Raw genomic sequence first — 13445 nt, forward strand, 5'->3', positions numbered from 1 at the left:
AAGCTTGCAGTTGCAGTGTAAGTGAAATTGCAGTTTCTGAAACTGCAGTTTATTGGAGCTGCAGGCTTGCAGTTGCAGTTACTAACTGCAATTGAAACTGCAAAGTGAACTGAAACTGCAGTTTTTTTTGGAGTTGCAGGCTTGCAGTTGCAGAACGATGCTTGTGAGTGAAGATGAACAATTGTCGATTTGGTAAAGTTGAAGAAAAAGATCGATTTGGCAAAAAAAAGAAGAAGATCAGTTTTGGGCTGTTTGTGTAGTTGGTTTGGTTGTGATGCGTTTCTTTTGGAAGGTGTCCGCATGTTATATTTTGGGGGGCTGGTAGATAGTGTCTGCAAGTTAATAAAAATAGATTGAGTGGTTTTGGTTAATATTTTGCTTTGTTAGTACCTTATAATTAATGGACTCTATATATATATGCATTACTTACCTAAATATGAGATTCTTATTTTCCTAAAAATAATAACATTTACTTTATTAGAAAATGATTCTATATCTTAACTCACACTTTTGATAATATTAATATGATAACATTATACAATTATATTTTCTTATAGTTGTTTAAGATATTAGTAGTTTAATATTTATTGTACCATTAACATAATAGTATTATATAAACATATATAACTAAATTTCGGTAATTGTTTCAATTTTTTCGGTATATATTTCGGTTTTTTTTCAGTAATAATTTTCGGTAATTGGTCGATTTACTAACTTTTTTCGGTTTCGGATTTTCAATTTTCGAATTGTAAAAATCGATATACCAAACCAAAAAACTTTGGTCGGTAGTCGGTCGGTTCGGTAAAAACCAAACCAAAAGGCAGCCCTACGAAATTTTGATACTTTATTTTATATGGAGGATGGGATATTAATTTGAAATTGAGACATCTTTAACATTGTAGAGTGAAATTACACTTGAACAATAGCTAAATTGGTAAACCACATTTTGATACTTAACTATTTGATGGTTTATTTTTTCTTATTTATGAGTTGATTTTATCGCCTCATTAACACATACCCATATGCATGTATCACGAAAAATATTCTTTGGTGCTTATTAAGAGGACCTATTTTTGTTGTATATGTCAACTTCCTCTCTCAAACGTTAAATAATCACAAATGCAACGTCAGAAAAAGCCCCATCTGATTCCTTTCACACTAATTAAGATAAACATAAATTCACTTTCACCAATTTTTGGAAAAACTCCATCTGAATATTCCTTTCACACTTGGGATAAACATGAATTCACGTCCACAACTTTTGTATATATATATATATATAAAACTTTTATAGCATACAGTTAGCTAGCTAGCTAGCTTACTAGACCCCTCACTATCAAACAATGGATAGGAATTATATGGATGCACCTGGAAACCATGCAGGAGGCCACAACATCAATGACTTTGAGTTGCAAGACTTCACAGATGATGCAAACTTCGATCAGTTCATTGATCTTCTTCGCGGCGAAACTGAAGATCCAGTAGCTAATCTTGATTGTGAAGACCTTATCAATTGCTGCTTGGTTGATAATAACCAGCTGTTTGATCCGACTTCAAGTGGTTTATTTGGTTTTGATAAATCGATTGTGTCCAATATTTCAACTAATTATTCTTTGCTTCCTACATTACCACATTTTGGTATTCGAGACATGAATAAGGGTGGGGAAGCAGATCATAATGATGGGGAGGGTTCATCTGAAACAACCACAACCACGACCACGACCATGACCACCACCATGACCACGACCGCCACAATGAGGAAGAGGCCAAAGGTTGACCAATCACAAACTTTGGTTTTGGAGAAGAAGAGGAGGGGAAAAATGAAGGAATTGCTCTATGCATTGCGATCCTTGGTTCCTAACATAACTAAGGTATGTGTGATCACAATGCAGTTTGTGTTTCAAGTTTGTTACAAGCATATGCACACACATAATATTGCATAATATTGTGTCACACAACTTCGTATAAATCAAACTGGGGTTTTTGTTTGCAAAAAATAATCAAGCTCGGTCATCAATTAATTTTTCATGGGATTGGAAGCTTTTTGGCGGGTATATGATTCAGTGAACTATATATAGTTAGAAAAAATGATACATGCATGTTTTTTTTTTAAATTTAATTTGTTGAAAATGCACAGATGGATAAGGCCTCCATAGTTGGAGATGCTGTTTTGTATGTGCAAGATATGCAAAAGCAGGCTGAGAAGCTGAAATCTGAGATTTCAGGCCTTCAAGCATCATTAGTAGGAGCAGAGGAATATCAAGGATCAAGCGAAAATCCAAAGAAGAATAAAGAAGCAGCTGACAAAAACAATTTAGTTTCCAAGGGCATCATTCAGGTTTCCATCGATTTTTTCGTAACTATTTGGGCATGCATGTATACTAAAAATATTAAATATAAACGTTCTCTATATATCTTGTCATATATTTGGTATGTTATATTGTTAATTAGACTATGAATTTGCACCATACATTCAAACAAGATTGTATCTTATCAACAATTAATCCAAATTTACAGTTTGTAAACATAACATATATCACACTTTCTGATGAGAAAAAATTTCTCATTGTTGTTCGTGCCTTTGCAGATAGAGCTGTCTCAAGTGGAGGAAAAAGGTTTTTATGTGAAGGTTTCATGCAACAAGGGAGAAGGAGTGGCCACAGCACTTTACAAGGCTCTAGAATCCCTTACCAGCTTGAATGTTCAGAGTTCTAACTTGAACACAGTTTCTGATGACAGATTCGAAATAACAATTGCGTTGAATGTAATTGTAAATTAAGCTTCAATTTCTTAATCTTCAATTTTCTCTTTGATTAACTATATATCATCAACATTTTGTTCTTTATCTTAATCTCTTATTGATTAATTGTACGTGAATGTATTGGTCAAAACAGGTAAAAGAATGCGAGCAGGACATGATCATCAACTTGCCAAATTTGAAACTTTGGGTGACTGGGGCTTTTCTGAACCAAGGTTTTGAATTAGAGCCGACATCGTTTTCACCCTAATCTGTCTCTTTCTCATGTATGCATGCTGTAATACTTTAATTAACTAGAGATCGATTTTTGTACCAAGAGCCATGAACGTACGTACATGCATGCATGCAAGCAATGAAAACAGTTATTTATGCAATAGGCTTCTAATTAATTTCATTATATTTGGCCAGGGCCAAAAAAAAGAAAAAAATCATTATATTAGCCTATTAGGCCATGCCAAAAATCATTATTTTTGTACGTAGGAGTGTAATGTTATATCTACAAACAAGGAGTTCCCATTAAGAGATCTCTTAAATAACTTATTTGTGGGGCCCACTGTGTTTTGCACTTCAATAATCCATATGGTCTGATAATAAAAAAATCAAATAAAATCGAATCCTTTTAAAATAGGGTAATTTAATTCAATAACTTTTGTTAATATACAATAAGCTGTTTTGACTCTAGCTTCCTTCCCAAAACTTACATTTATAACCCTTTTACATTTGTTCTGACCAAAATATCCCTTAATTATATATATATCATATGTAGACCGCGCATTCGACAACTAGACTAGGAAATCGACCAGTTGCGAAATTCAAAATGTTCTCAATAATATATGTCTTCTTCCATCATCTAATGCTTATAATTAGAAATGTTGTAATATATATATATATATATATCATTTATACTTGGGAATCCTTTTTCATGTTGTGAGACAGTGCTTGATGTTCGTAGGGTACGTTGCTAAGCTATGGCTCTTGTACTACCTTAGTTTTTTCTTTTTCTTTGAGCCCTAAGCCCTCCAATGGAAAAAATAAATAAATAAAAAATGAATGTGCGTAAAGCCCACATGTATTTGTCTAGGCCCTAGGGGATACAGATTTTGTGCTTTATTAAAGCACAAGATCTATGTGTCTTAATCTGATGTGGCAAAACTATTTTGCACACATCACTATTTATTTGTCACATTAAATTAATATTATTATTATTAAAATACTATCTTGCCCAACTTAAATCTAACACTGAAATTATTGAGCATTGTATGTTCTCCATATATGTCTGATCCCCTCATCCACCCATAATTTTTTTTTCTTATTCTTGCAGATCAACATCAGATTTTAATGAAAGTGATAACTAGTTTTACTCTCAAATTGGTCCCCCTTCATATGTTAGTTATTATACATCACAAAGTAATAACATACATAGATCGGAGATCAGCAACATGCTTTTCACATGGTGAAATCATCATTGATCCAATCTTGGCCCTGTTACGAGAAAAAAAAAAAAAAACTCATTCTACATTGAAACAAACAATCACGTATATATTGATCAATGATGATCTTCCCCAATAAGTGAATAATTAATGGTTGAAGTTGCTTTGATGCCTTCATGTTGTTAGGTCCAGAGTTGCTAAGGAGGAAAGGTACTGAAATCACGTATGATGAGAAAAGCCTATCTGGATAAATCATCACGTACGTGAAAGGTGAAATTACGTTGTTAGGCTTTTCTCATGGTTGAAATCATCATTGATCAACAACAAAAAGAAACGAAAGGAGATCAAGCTGAAAGTGTGTGTGTGTGTGTGTTTTTCTTTTCTTTTTTGGTAAAAAAGAAATATCTGAATTTTTAGGGTTCCTAAAATTTGGGCTAATTTTGTTTTTTGTTTTTTTAAGAGATCACGTTAGGTTTTTTAAATTTATTATTATTATTTTTTTTTGTAATTTAAGTTTTGAAAGATTTTAAGTAAGGTTAAAGTAGTCTTTATAAACACTAATGTGACAATGCATGTCATGTCATTAGGGCACAATTGGGACACCAATTATTAGTGCACTTTAGCACGTACTACCCTTTTAATTAAGTATTGTGTTGGCAGATGTATTTGTAGCTAGAGTTGTGAATTGCCAAATGTGTAAATGAGTTTAGACGTATTTTGATATTTAACAGATTTTATATATAAATGAAAGGGAAAAGATATGTACCCTATTAGGACATGAGATCTATGTGTCCTAATCTAATGTGGCAAAATTATTTTGCACATATCAGTATTTATTTTTCAAATCATATTAATATTATTTTATATTCTTATCCATCTGAAATTCAATGGTTTTTTTTTTCTATGCTTGATTTACCAGATTTATCATTGTTCATAATCACATTTGCATATCATCATCCTCATCAATATAGTTAGAGTAATCTCAACATCAACAATGGGGATTAATGATATTTAGACACTATATATTCTTGAATTTTTTTCTTGCAATAGACTATTCATGGACTATTGTTGGATGATAGATGTGGACTTTAAAAATCAACGAATAAGCCCAATGAATTGAAACACTAGATTTCTTGACCATTATCAAGGCCATTCCAAGGCCAGAATATCAAGGCGCGCCATAATCATGAAAAAGTTTGAAGTCAGATTTTCTTAACAATTTGATCAAGGCCATTAGAAGATAGATTCCAATTTGATTCCCTAGCTTCAAGCCCGTGAAGAACACACTATCACACCCCAATATCCATATTTTCTTCTTCACCAATTAGTACCCAACTCACTAGCAATGGCGGACTCAACTCAAACCCCAACAAATGAAAACCCCAAACCAGCAGTCAACCCCTTATTCCTCTCACTATTCTCCAAAATGCAAACCCAGAACTCCAAAATCCAAGCCAAATCCCCTTGTCAGTAACATCATCAGTGGCAAGGTAGTAGCTTTTTAGGGTTCTAAGAATGGAGCTAAATTTTGTTTTAAGACGTAACGTACTTTGGTTATGTTTTTGTAATTTGATAATCAAATATTTTTAAAATTAATTTTTAAGATCTTAAGAAAGGTTAAATAAGTCTTTTTAAAAGTTTATGTGACAAAATAAATTATAAGATGTATATAACAATATTAAATACTCTGGTTGACATGAAAATTTCATGTCATTAAAGCACAATTAAGACACCAATTATTAGGACACTCTAGCAAAGCCCTAAATGAAACTAATTGTAGTGTTGCTCATGGGCATTATTAATTAGAGACTTAAAATCAAATCTTTCTTTAGAATTAGCTGATTAAGAAATAGAAAGTTTGGGTACAATTTATGCATATGCAGCTTAGGTAGCGGTGTTCCAATCTAGCTAAATGAAAAGTTTCTATATCCAACAAGGCCAAGGAAAACAAGAAAGATGTGGGTGTGACTATGCATGAAATTTATGTAGATTTCAAACAAATCGAGGACAAGAGTGTGGATTGCGGCATGCATTCACGTGTCCGAATAAGGTGTCTTAAAATCTTGTGTTGTGCAACACATGCACAACTCAATGCAATTATTGTTGTTGTTTGATTGCAAAATTACAATAAACAATCACATTAATCAGTGGATTGCATTAATCAGTGGATTGCATTAAGCTTGATCCTACGATTAGCTTTTTTAAGTAGAGGTTGATGCCGTCATGCGTCATGCCTTCGGTCGCTCAGTGCTAACTGCCAACATATATGACATATGACTGATGCAAGAATGTTCTACAAGTCAACAAGCATCTTTGATATATCTATCCGAACCCATCACATCACAAATCCGTTATGTGAAAGATAAATTGTATACCGGCCAGAAATATGTCATATGACGAAAACAGTGACATGTACACGTATGATTAAACCAAAAATCATGCAATCATCAATTGATTATTCTTGCTGTTATAATAATTTTAGGAAAGGGAATGATAGGAGAACTGTGTCATTGCACAACATTTATATTACCATGTAATGTGGCTTCCTAACCACAAAGAGAGATGAAAAAAGATCAAAAGTGGTTAGAGAGAGGTGGCTATATATAAAAGTCTCAAAAAATATTTTTCAGTATATATTGAAAAGAGTAGTATGAAATTGCCACCTCCTCGAATTAAAGAGTAGTATGAAACATTTAGATACTGGAGAAAATTAAATAGTTTTAAAATAAATACCGAAACACTTAATGCGTTTCCATCTCCTCGAATATAAAATCATGTTTACACCCCTGGTTCCAAACATGATTGCCAATAAGGCCTAACAGTGAAGGAGAGCTTGAAACATATCTAACAAGTAGCAGACCTAAATATGAAAATTGTATACAAAATAATTTGTAAGTTGTAACTGTGAGCTAAAAGCCTAAATCAAACACCTTACGCATGAAAAAATATTGAAACAAAACCTTGAGAAGAAACAACCATGACTATGATCTTTTCGGTGCAGATGAGATGGGAATTGCATTGCATTTTATAGTGAGGAGCATAACCATTAGTTAGGGCACAACAAATAAAAGGACAGATGAAGGAACTTGTGATCTTTTTGGTGCACCAACTTTTCATGAATGCATTGCACAGAAGACTGAGGAGGATAAGGGCACAACAAATAAAAGGACAGATGAAGGAACTTGTGATCTTTTTGGTGCACCAACTTTTCATGAATGCATTGCACAGAAGACTGAGGAGGATTGACCATGACCAATTTTTTTCATAGATTCTCTGAATACTGTTAGTACAAGAATTGGGATCTCTTACTTTAATACTGGGCCAGACGTGTATGCCTCCTAAGCTCAATTAGAATAGCTACCCAACGTTTGTAAACTTGTTATTGGGCTGCATCTGACCAAAAGAAAAAACTTGTTGGGCCGTGAATGATGAAGCTTACTACGTGCCTGTTAACATCTCCACAAGGCTTGAAATTTAGGAGACTTTCATTGTTTCAAGTAAATATGTGAAGATTGTTTTTTTCTTTTTAATTTTTATATTTATATAATAATTATGTAACATGTTTGTAGTTAAATTGAACCGATCCTTTTGTATTTATGAAGTTTGGTGTGAATTTTGTAAAATGTAAATGTTGTTTTCGTTTTTCTTATTTAATTTTCAATATTGGACCAACCTCAAGTTGAGAGCAAATGGTAATGAAGCTGGTACAGAACCATCGCGAACCATATGATTCGAGTTTGACATGGTATCATTTCTGAAATTGGTCATCCTGTACCGAATTAAAACTCCGGTATTGGGAAGTGGGAACGTGATGAGGTCAATACCGACCCATCCCGTACCGTGCCCACCCATACATTACATGTGAATGCAAATTTGACGGGTTCACTTTTTATGCTGAGCCACAACAGAAGGCCCAACAACACAGGATCCAACAAAAGCCCAAACAGACTATTAACAGTTCAAAATAACACATGGAGGGACAAACCCAACAAACTCAGAGGGCCTGGGCTTCAATCTAGGCTCCTGCCCTTAAATAAGTATTAAGCTGTAGAAAATATCAATCATACGATTCATACATTAATCTTTTAAAAAAATGTCAACAATAAATTTAAAAACTGAATGATTATATGGTAACTACATATACTCCACTTTCTCTTTTTCTACTACAACCTCCATCACATTGCATACACATTGCGTGTGTCAATGCTTCTAGTATAGACAATGGAATCCAACTTCAGCTCATCTGCAAAACAAGCTTGTGATGTTTCCCTACTTGCAAATGTATTTACAAACATATCATTGCCAAAAATTTTGGAGTAACAATTCTCAGCAAGAACTGTTTCCTCCTGGAAAAGAATGGTTAGTGCATTTTATAGTCTTTGTGAATCAGTGGTCATCTCACCATCTCAGCCACATTTGATGAGGAACATGATGTAGCAGCAGGACCTCCTTGTGTCTGTCTAGTATTGTAGGACTCGCAGTTGGCACATTTGTGTGCCACAACATGAAAATTGACTTCACATCTGGCTCCACAATCATTGCAGAGGATCCAGACCTGTTGTTTGCAAAAGTTGAATTAGAGATACAAATGACTAGTTGCCTGCACTGAGTAATCATAATGGTTTAAACCTTACTTTTGGCACTTACCATTTTGTCTCTGTACATATGAGGCATTGGAGTTGAGGCAATCTACATTAGAATTTTAGTTAAAAAATTGTTAGGATCTGAACCACAAGTTCTTGGGTGTATGCTCCTAATCATTTTGGAAAAATATAAGCACATGGAGATATCGATAGTTTTATACCACTTCGTCAAGCTTTTTCCACAAGTCAGACATATTGTAGATGGACTTTGAGCAAACAGGGCATGAATACCTGCAAAATGTAGGAATAACTAAGTACACAGTAGCTAAAGATTGGCTGAAGGATAGATGAAAAACAAACAGGTTCTTCAAAAGAAGAAAAATAAGGAAACAGGTAATCCAAAATTTTTGAAAAAGGCAATAATACAAAGTCCAAAATTATTCTGTAGGCTTTTCTCATTGCATTAACATAGTTAATATTGCTTCACTGCTTTACACATGTGACAACAAATGAGAACCATTGATTGAGCTTACCGATGATGCTTCCTCATCTCTTTCAGACATTCCAAATGTATAGTGTGTCCACAATGTAAGACGTTAATATCTTTCATCGAGTCAAATAGAAACTGCAGTCCACATTGGAAGAATTGATTTCATTGAGAATCATAATTTTTTTACTAAGTAACTTGAGAACGTCAGAACAATATTAATACTTTGATTACCTCAAAGCAAACTGGACAGTTGTGGTGCATTGCCCTTTCTACACAACGATGATCTTTCACTGACTTAGAGTAGCAACATCCTAAAGTAAAATTGCAAGATATACGAAAACTCAGTTAACGGGGAAAAGCCAAAAAGGGAATTGAAAAGAAAAGGAAGTGAGAAAATGTCAACTAGGGAATAATCTTATTTCTCTTTTACCGCATGTCTTACAATGGAAGAAATTTTCCTTGCCTCCAGTTCTGTATAGGCATACCAGAAAAGAATGACATTAAGAACAATGATGAAGAGTTTTCAAATTCTTTTACGCATGAACAGATGAAATGAAATTGAAACTTTACCTGCATATCCCACATTCATCACAGTGGAATTGATCCTTCAAAATCTGCAAGATGTGACAAATTTGTTTGTAAGAACTTATATACAAACCAGGACACAGGATGATAAAACAATAAAAAGTGCACTTGAATTAAACTTCATCTTTTTCTTGGGGTGGGGGTTTGTTATGTTCAGCTTAACTTCAAAAAACTACTTTGAAACTTACATCATCAGCTTTAAAAATATTATTTTAAAAACTTACATCATCGTCAAAGAATTTGCATATTGAGCAAAAGTACATTCCCATGCAAACCCCACAGCTAACACAATGTTGCTGAACCTGATAGAGTTTAAAGATGATAATTAGATCAACTCACATAGATATAACTCTAAACTGTATTTAAGTTTTGGAATTATATATTGGACTCACATCTTGTTCTGTACCGCATAGGGAGCAGATGACCTGAATGTCAGACAAAACAGAGTAAACTTTGAGACGAAATTGAAAGGAAACAAAGACAGTAAAGCATATAGGGACTAGGGTAATGTTTTATTGCTAGAAAGTCTAACATGTTATATTGCCAGACTATCAACGTGGACCACCCATTCAAACAAAATCAACCTGATCAAGGGTGCAGATTGGCAATCTAGACACATATCATCACTTATCTAGAAAGAACAACACTGTGATATGAAGCTTCTTCCTTGTTTTGTCTCATTGATTTCAGTCATCCCAAACTTGTTCGGAGATTTAATTTTACCCCAAAAGAGGGGAAAAGATCAGTCACTATTCAAAGATTATCCAGTTTCATTCTACATGTCATTTTATTTTCCTCAAGACTAATGGGAAGTCGAAGTCTATGAGATCGATTACCAATCACTAAAGCATCATCCATAAAGCACAGTACTTTTAGAGAAACAAAAAACGGGCATAAGGCAGAGACTTAAATTGAATATCACACACACACATAGCCCTATTCTTGCTTTGGTTCTGGAGTCAGCTAACCATAAGAAGAATGACCAAATCAGAACAATACTATTGCAATGCATTTCTCTTAAAAGAGACCGCAATCATCTTACTAATTATCTTGTTTTTTGTTTCATTTTAGATTTGAAATTCAACAAGGAACAATACCCTTTAAACCGATTAATTGAAAGCAAAAAATACAAATAACAATGTAATAAGAATGCATGCCAACCTGTTTAACCTGATGACGGGGAATATCATGTTGATCAAGAGGATCAACATCTAGGGAGTCCTGCTCGCAACAGATTAATCAAAGAGAAATCCATCAGCTATGAATATAAAATTCATTTCAATGGAAAATTATTAAAAAGAAACGCACCTTTGCTTCATTATGGCAATGCCTGCAATCGAAAATCTCATCACAACAGGGAGCTCTGATCCTGCATCTCCTTCTATAATGTGAGCACCTAAACCCCACAAACCCAAATAAAAAACAGAGAAAAAAGAGAGTAAAATTTTGAATCAGAAACCTGTAGAAGCAAAAGAACCAAATTCACAATGAAAAGAAGAAGGAGATCAAAATGTGACAAACCCAAAATTGCCGGCTCCAATTTCGGTCAGAGACGCATCTCCATCTTCACCAAACGCCTTGAGTTGTAATCCGTGTGAGGATGAAGCGCTTTCCATTCTGTAACTCTCTTCTGTTTGGGCATCCATAAACACACACACACACAAAGCATCAGAATAAAAGAAACAAACCCAGAAAGCAACGAAGATTGAAGGTTCAGAGAAACCCACATTGAGTTTGAAAGCGTTTCGTCAATAGCAAGAAAGAAAACCAGTTCACCGCCACTAAGATTTGCAGAAATGGCGTTATATATACGTGTACGGAAAGAAAGACTCAGCAGCTGGCGGTTTATGAGATTTTGAGGTTACAAATGTATTGGTCAAATGACAGGTTGTCGTTGTTGTATGTCTGGAAGGAAGTCATGGGGAGCTGACTCGGTCACACGTAAGAGCATAGCTTGCAGCACCAATGATTGGATAAGGTTCGTTTGTTAAATATGGAAAGTCCTTTCTTGTCGAAACGCGCAACAAAGGAATGAGTTTTATAAAAAAGGGAAATTCTATTTATACCCTATATATATATATATTTTTTTTTTCTTATCCAACAACATTTTAATATATGAATGGACAATTATATCTTCAGTAGTGCTAGACATCCCACATTTTTATACTATAATTTTATACCATCTTATGTGGCAACTTACATGGCATTCATGCATTGGACACTAAAAAATAAAAACAAAAATCCAAAAAGAAAAAGAAAAACTTTGTCCAGTAAAATAATGACACGTAAGGTGGTATAAAAATATGGTATAAGAATGTGGTAAATATAGCATTATTCTTATATCTCATAGGGAAATGACCATTTTACATTTCAATTAAAAAAAAAAAAAACCAAAATTTCCTTCTATACCCAATCTTCATCATCATGTCTCTCTCTCTCTCTCTCAAACTCACATGCATTTTCCGGCGATTCTTTTATGGTGATGTTGAGGTATAGGACCACCCTCTTTCTCTTCCTCTCATCACGGCGAACATGTGGGTGCCTTCGCCTTGCCAAGACGACCGCCGTAGACGGCGTTTCAAAGAGATAAAGTCGACAGCCTCCGCTGTCGACGTTGCTATTTCGTCGCAGTCGTGACCATGCATACCCTGGGAAGCCTCATCTCGTCGAGGCGATCAAGTCCAATGGTGTGCTTAGATTCCTCCACCGACCACTGTGGCCGGTGATTCAAAGCAAAGATGCTGACTGTCTTCACGGCGACGATCTCCATTTTCCGACGACAAAATGCTTTGATCTCCAAGTCCATTCGACTCCTCTTTATGTGTTCTTGCTGCTTGTGTGATCAATTGAATCCAATTGGGCATGAATTAGAAAGCCCCAAATATGTATGTGATATTCCGACGAGACAAGTGGAGTTGCTGGGTTTTTTTCTTTTTTTTTTTTCGTAGTGTTCGGCAGGTGTGTGCCGAACAACAATAACATATTCGGTGGGGCATTTCCGAATATGTGTATATTATTCGGAACCCGTCCACCGAACAAATATATTAGGCAAATTTTGTCTTCCTATTCGGTGGCTATCTGCCGAACAAATGACATACATAGATTAATAACATAGTGATCCTAGGTGGCTAGTTACCTGGGATTGCCACATCGGCACCCGTCTTAAGAGTTTCCGAGAATATAATTCTCGTATCCCAAGCATTATAATTTCAAGATTTCTTAAAACGAGTTAAGCCCTTTGTTTGATAGAATACGGGTTGAATCAGAGTTAAATTGCACACAAGATTTAATATAATGAAACACACTTCAAATTAGTTTATATTAAAAAACCAACCCATTAGGGTGACGAGTTCACAAAAGACCCTTAAACAATATTTTACAAAAGACACCAACCTTAATACTAAAGATCTTCAAAATACATTACAACTTTAATGGAAAGAAAATGACAACAACAGAAGAGAAAGCAAGGTTCCAATGATAGTAGCAAAAGAACATGGTAAAGGACCTAGAGACCTTGCAGAAGCCAACCAAGATGAAGGAGTGTCACGCCCAAACTGATCAATCGAGATCGTCAAACCCAAGAACAGCTGCAAGAAAGC

The 13445-nt window shown here is 34.7% G+C and overlaps 2 protein-coding genes across 3 annotated transcripts; one reads left to right on the top strand and one right to left on the bottom strand.

Moving 5' to 3' along the window:
• The first annotated feature begins 1358 nt into the window (after positions 1-1358).
• On the top strand, positions 1359-3008 carry LOC147298893 (transcription factor FER-LIKE IRON DEFICIENCY-INDUCED TRANSCRIPTION FACTOR-like). Its single transcript, XM_086228850.1, has 4 exons — positions 1359-1871; positions 2138-2338; positions 2588-2764; positions 2895-3008. The coding sequence occupies exons 1-4, from the start codon at positions 1359-1361 to the stop codon at positions 3006-3008; spliced, it is 1005 nt and encodes a 334-aa protein (XP_086084976.1).
• A 5175-nt stretch (positions 3009-8183) lies between these two features.
• Positions 8184-11704, bottom strand: LOC147298894 (E3 ubiquitin-protein ligase RZFP34-like). Of its 2 annotated transcripts, XM_086237157.1 has the most exons (14): positions 11574-11704; positions 11368-11476; positions 11155-11242; positions 11008-11067; positions 10239-10271; positions 10071-10148; positions 9832-9875; positions 9692-9732; positions 9493-9572; positions 9305-9396; positions 8993-9062; positions 8836-8877; positions 8591-8743; positions 8184-8431 (listed from the first exon to the last, which is right to left on the bottom strand). In XM_086237157.1, exons 2-14 carry the CDS (start codon positions 11460-11462, stop codon positions 8423-8425), a joined length of 885 nt encoding a protein of 294 aa, XP_086093283.1. In that variant the 5' UTR covers positions 11463-11476; positions 11574-11704; the 3' UTR covers positions 8184-8422. The 2 variants fall into 2 exon arrangements, with proteins under 2 accessions (XP_086093283.1, XP_086093275.1); XM_086237149.1 differs by having other exon boundaries at positions 8184-8743.
• Between the last annotated feature and the right edge of the window lie 1741 nt (positions 11705-13445).

This window comes from Dryas octopetala, chromosome 1, assembly GCF_963921425.1.
Source record: "Dryas octopetala chromosome 1, drDryOcto1.1, whole genome shotgun sequence".
Classification (NCBI taxonomy): domain Eukaryota; kingdom Viridiplantae; phylum Streptophyta; class Magnoliopsida; order Rosales; family Rosaceae; genus Dryas; species Dryas octopetala.

What these genes read in the sequence shown, in the direction of transcription:
- LOC147298893 (XM_086228850.1), top strand. Translation starts at nt 1,359, where the DNA reads ATGGATGCACCTGGAAACCATGCAGGAGGCCACAACATCAATGACTTT. An exon ending in TGGTTCCTAACATAACTAAG is followed by an intron (nt 1,872 to 2,137) that starts GTATGTGTGATC and finishes GAAAATGCACAG; the next exon opens with ATGGATAAGGCCTCCATAGT. An exon ending in TTTCCAAGGGCATCATTCAG is followed by an intron (nt 2,339 to 2,587) that starts GTTTCCATCGAT and finishes GTGCCTTTGCAG; the next exon opens with ATAGAGCTGTCTCAAGTGGA.
- LOC147298894 (XM_086237157.1), bottom strand. Translation starts at nt 11,462, where the DNA reads ATGGAAAGCGCTTCATCCTCACACGGATTACAACTCAAGGCGTTTGGT. An exon ending in GCAAATTCTTTGACGATGAT is followed by an intron (nt 9,876 to 10,070) that starts GTAAGTTTTTAA and finishes CACATCTTGCAG; the next exon opens with ATTTTGAAGGATCAATTCCA. An exon ending in ATATGTACAGAGACAAAATG is followed by an intron (nt 8,744 to 8,835) that starts GTAAGTGCCAAA and finishes TGCAAACAACAG; the next exon opens with GTCTGGATCCTCTGCAATGA.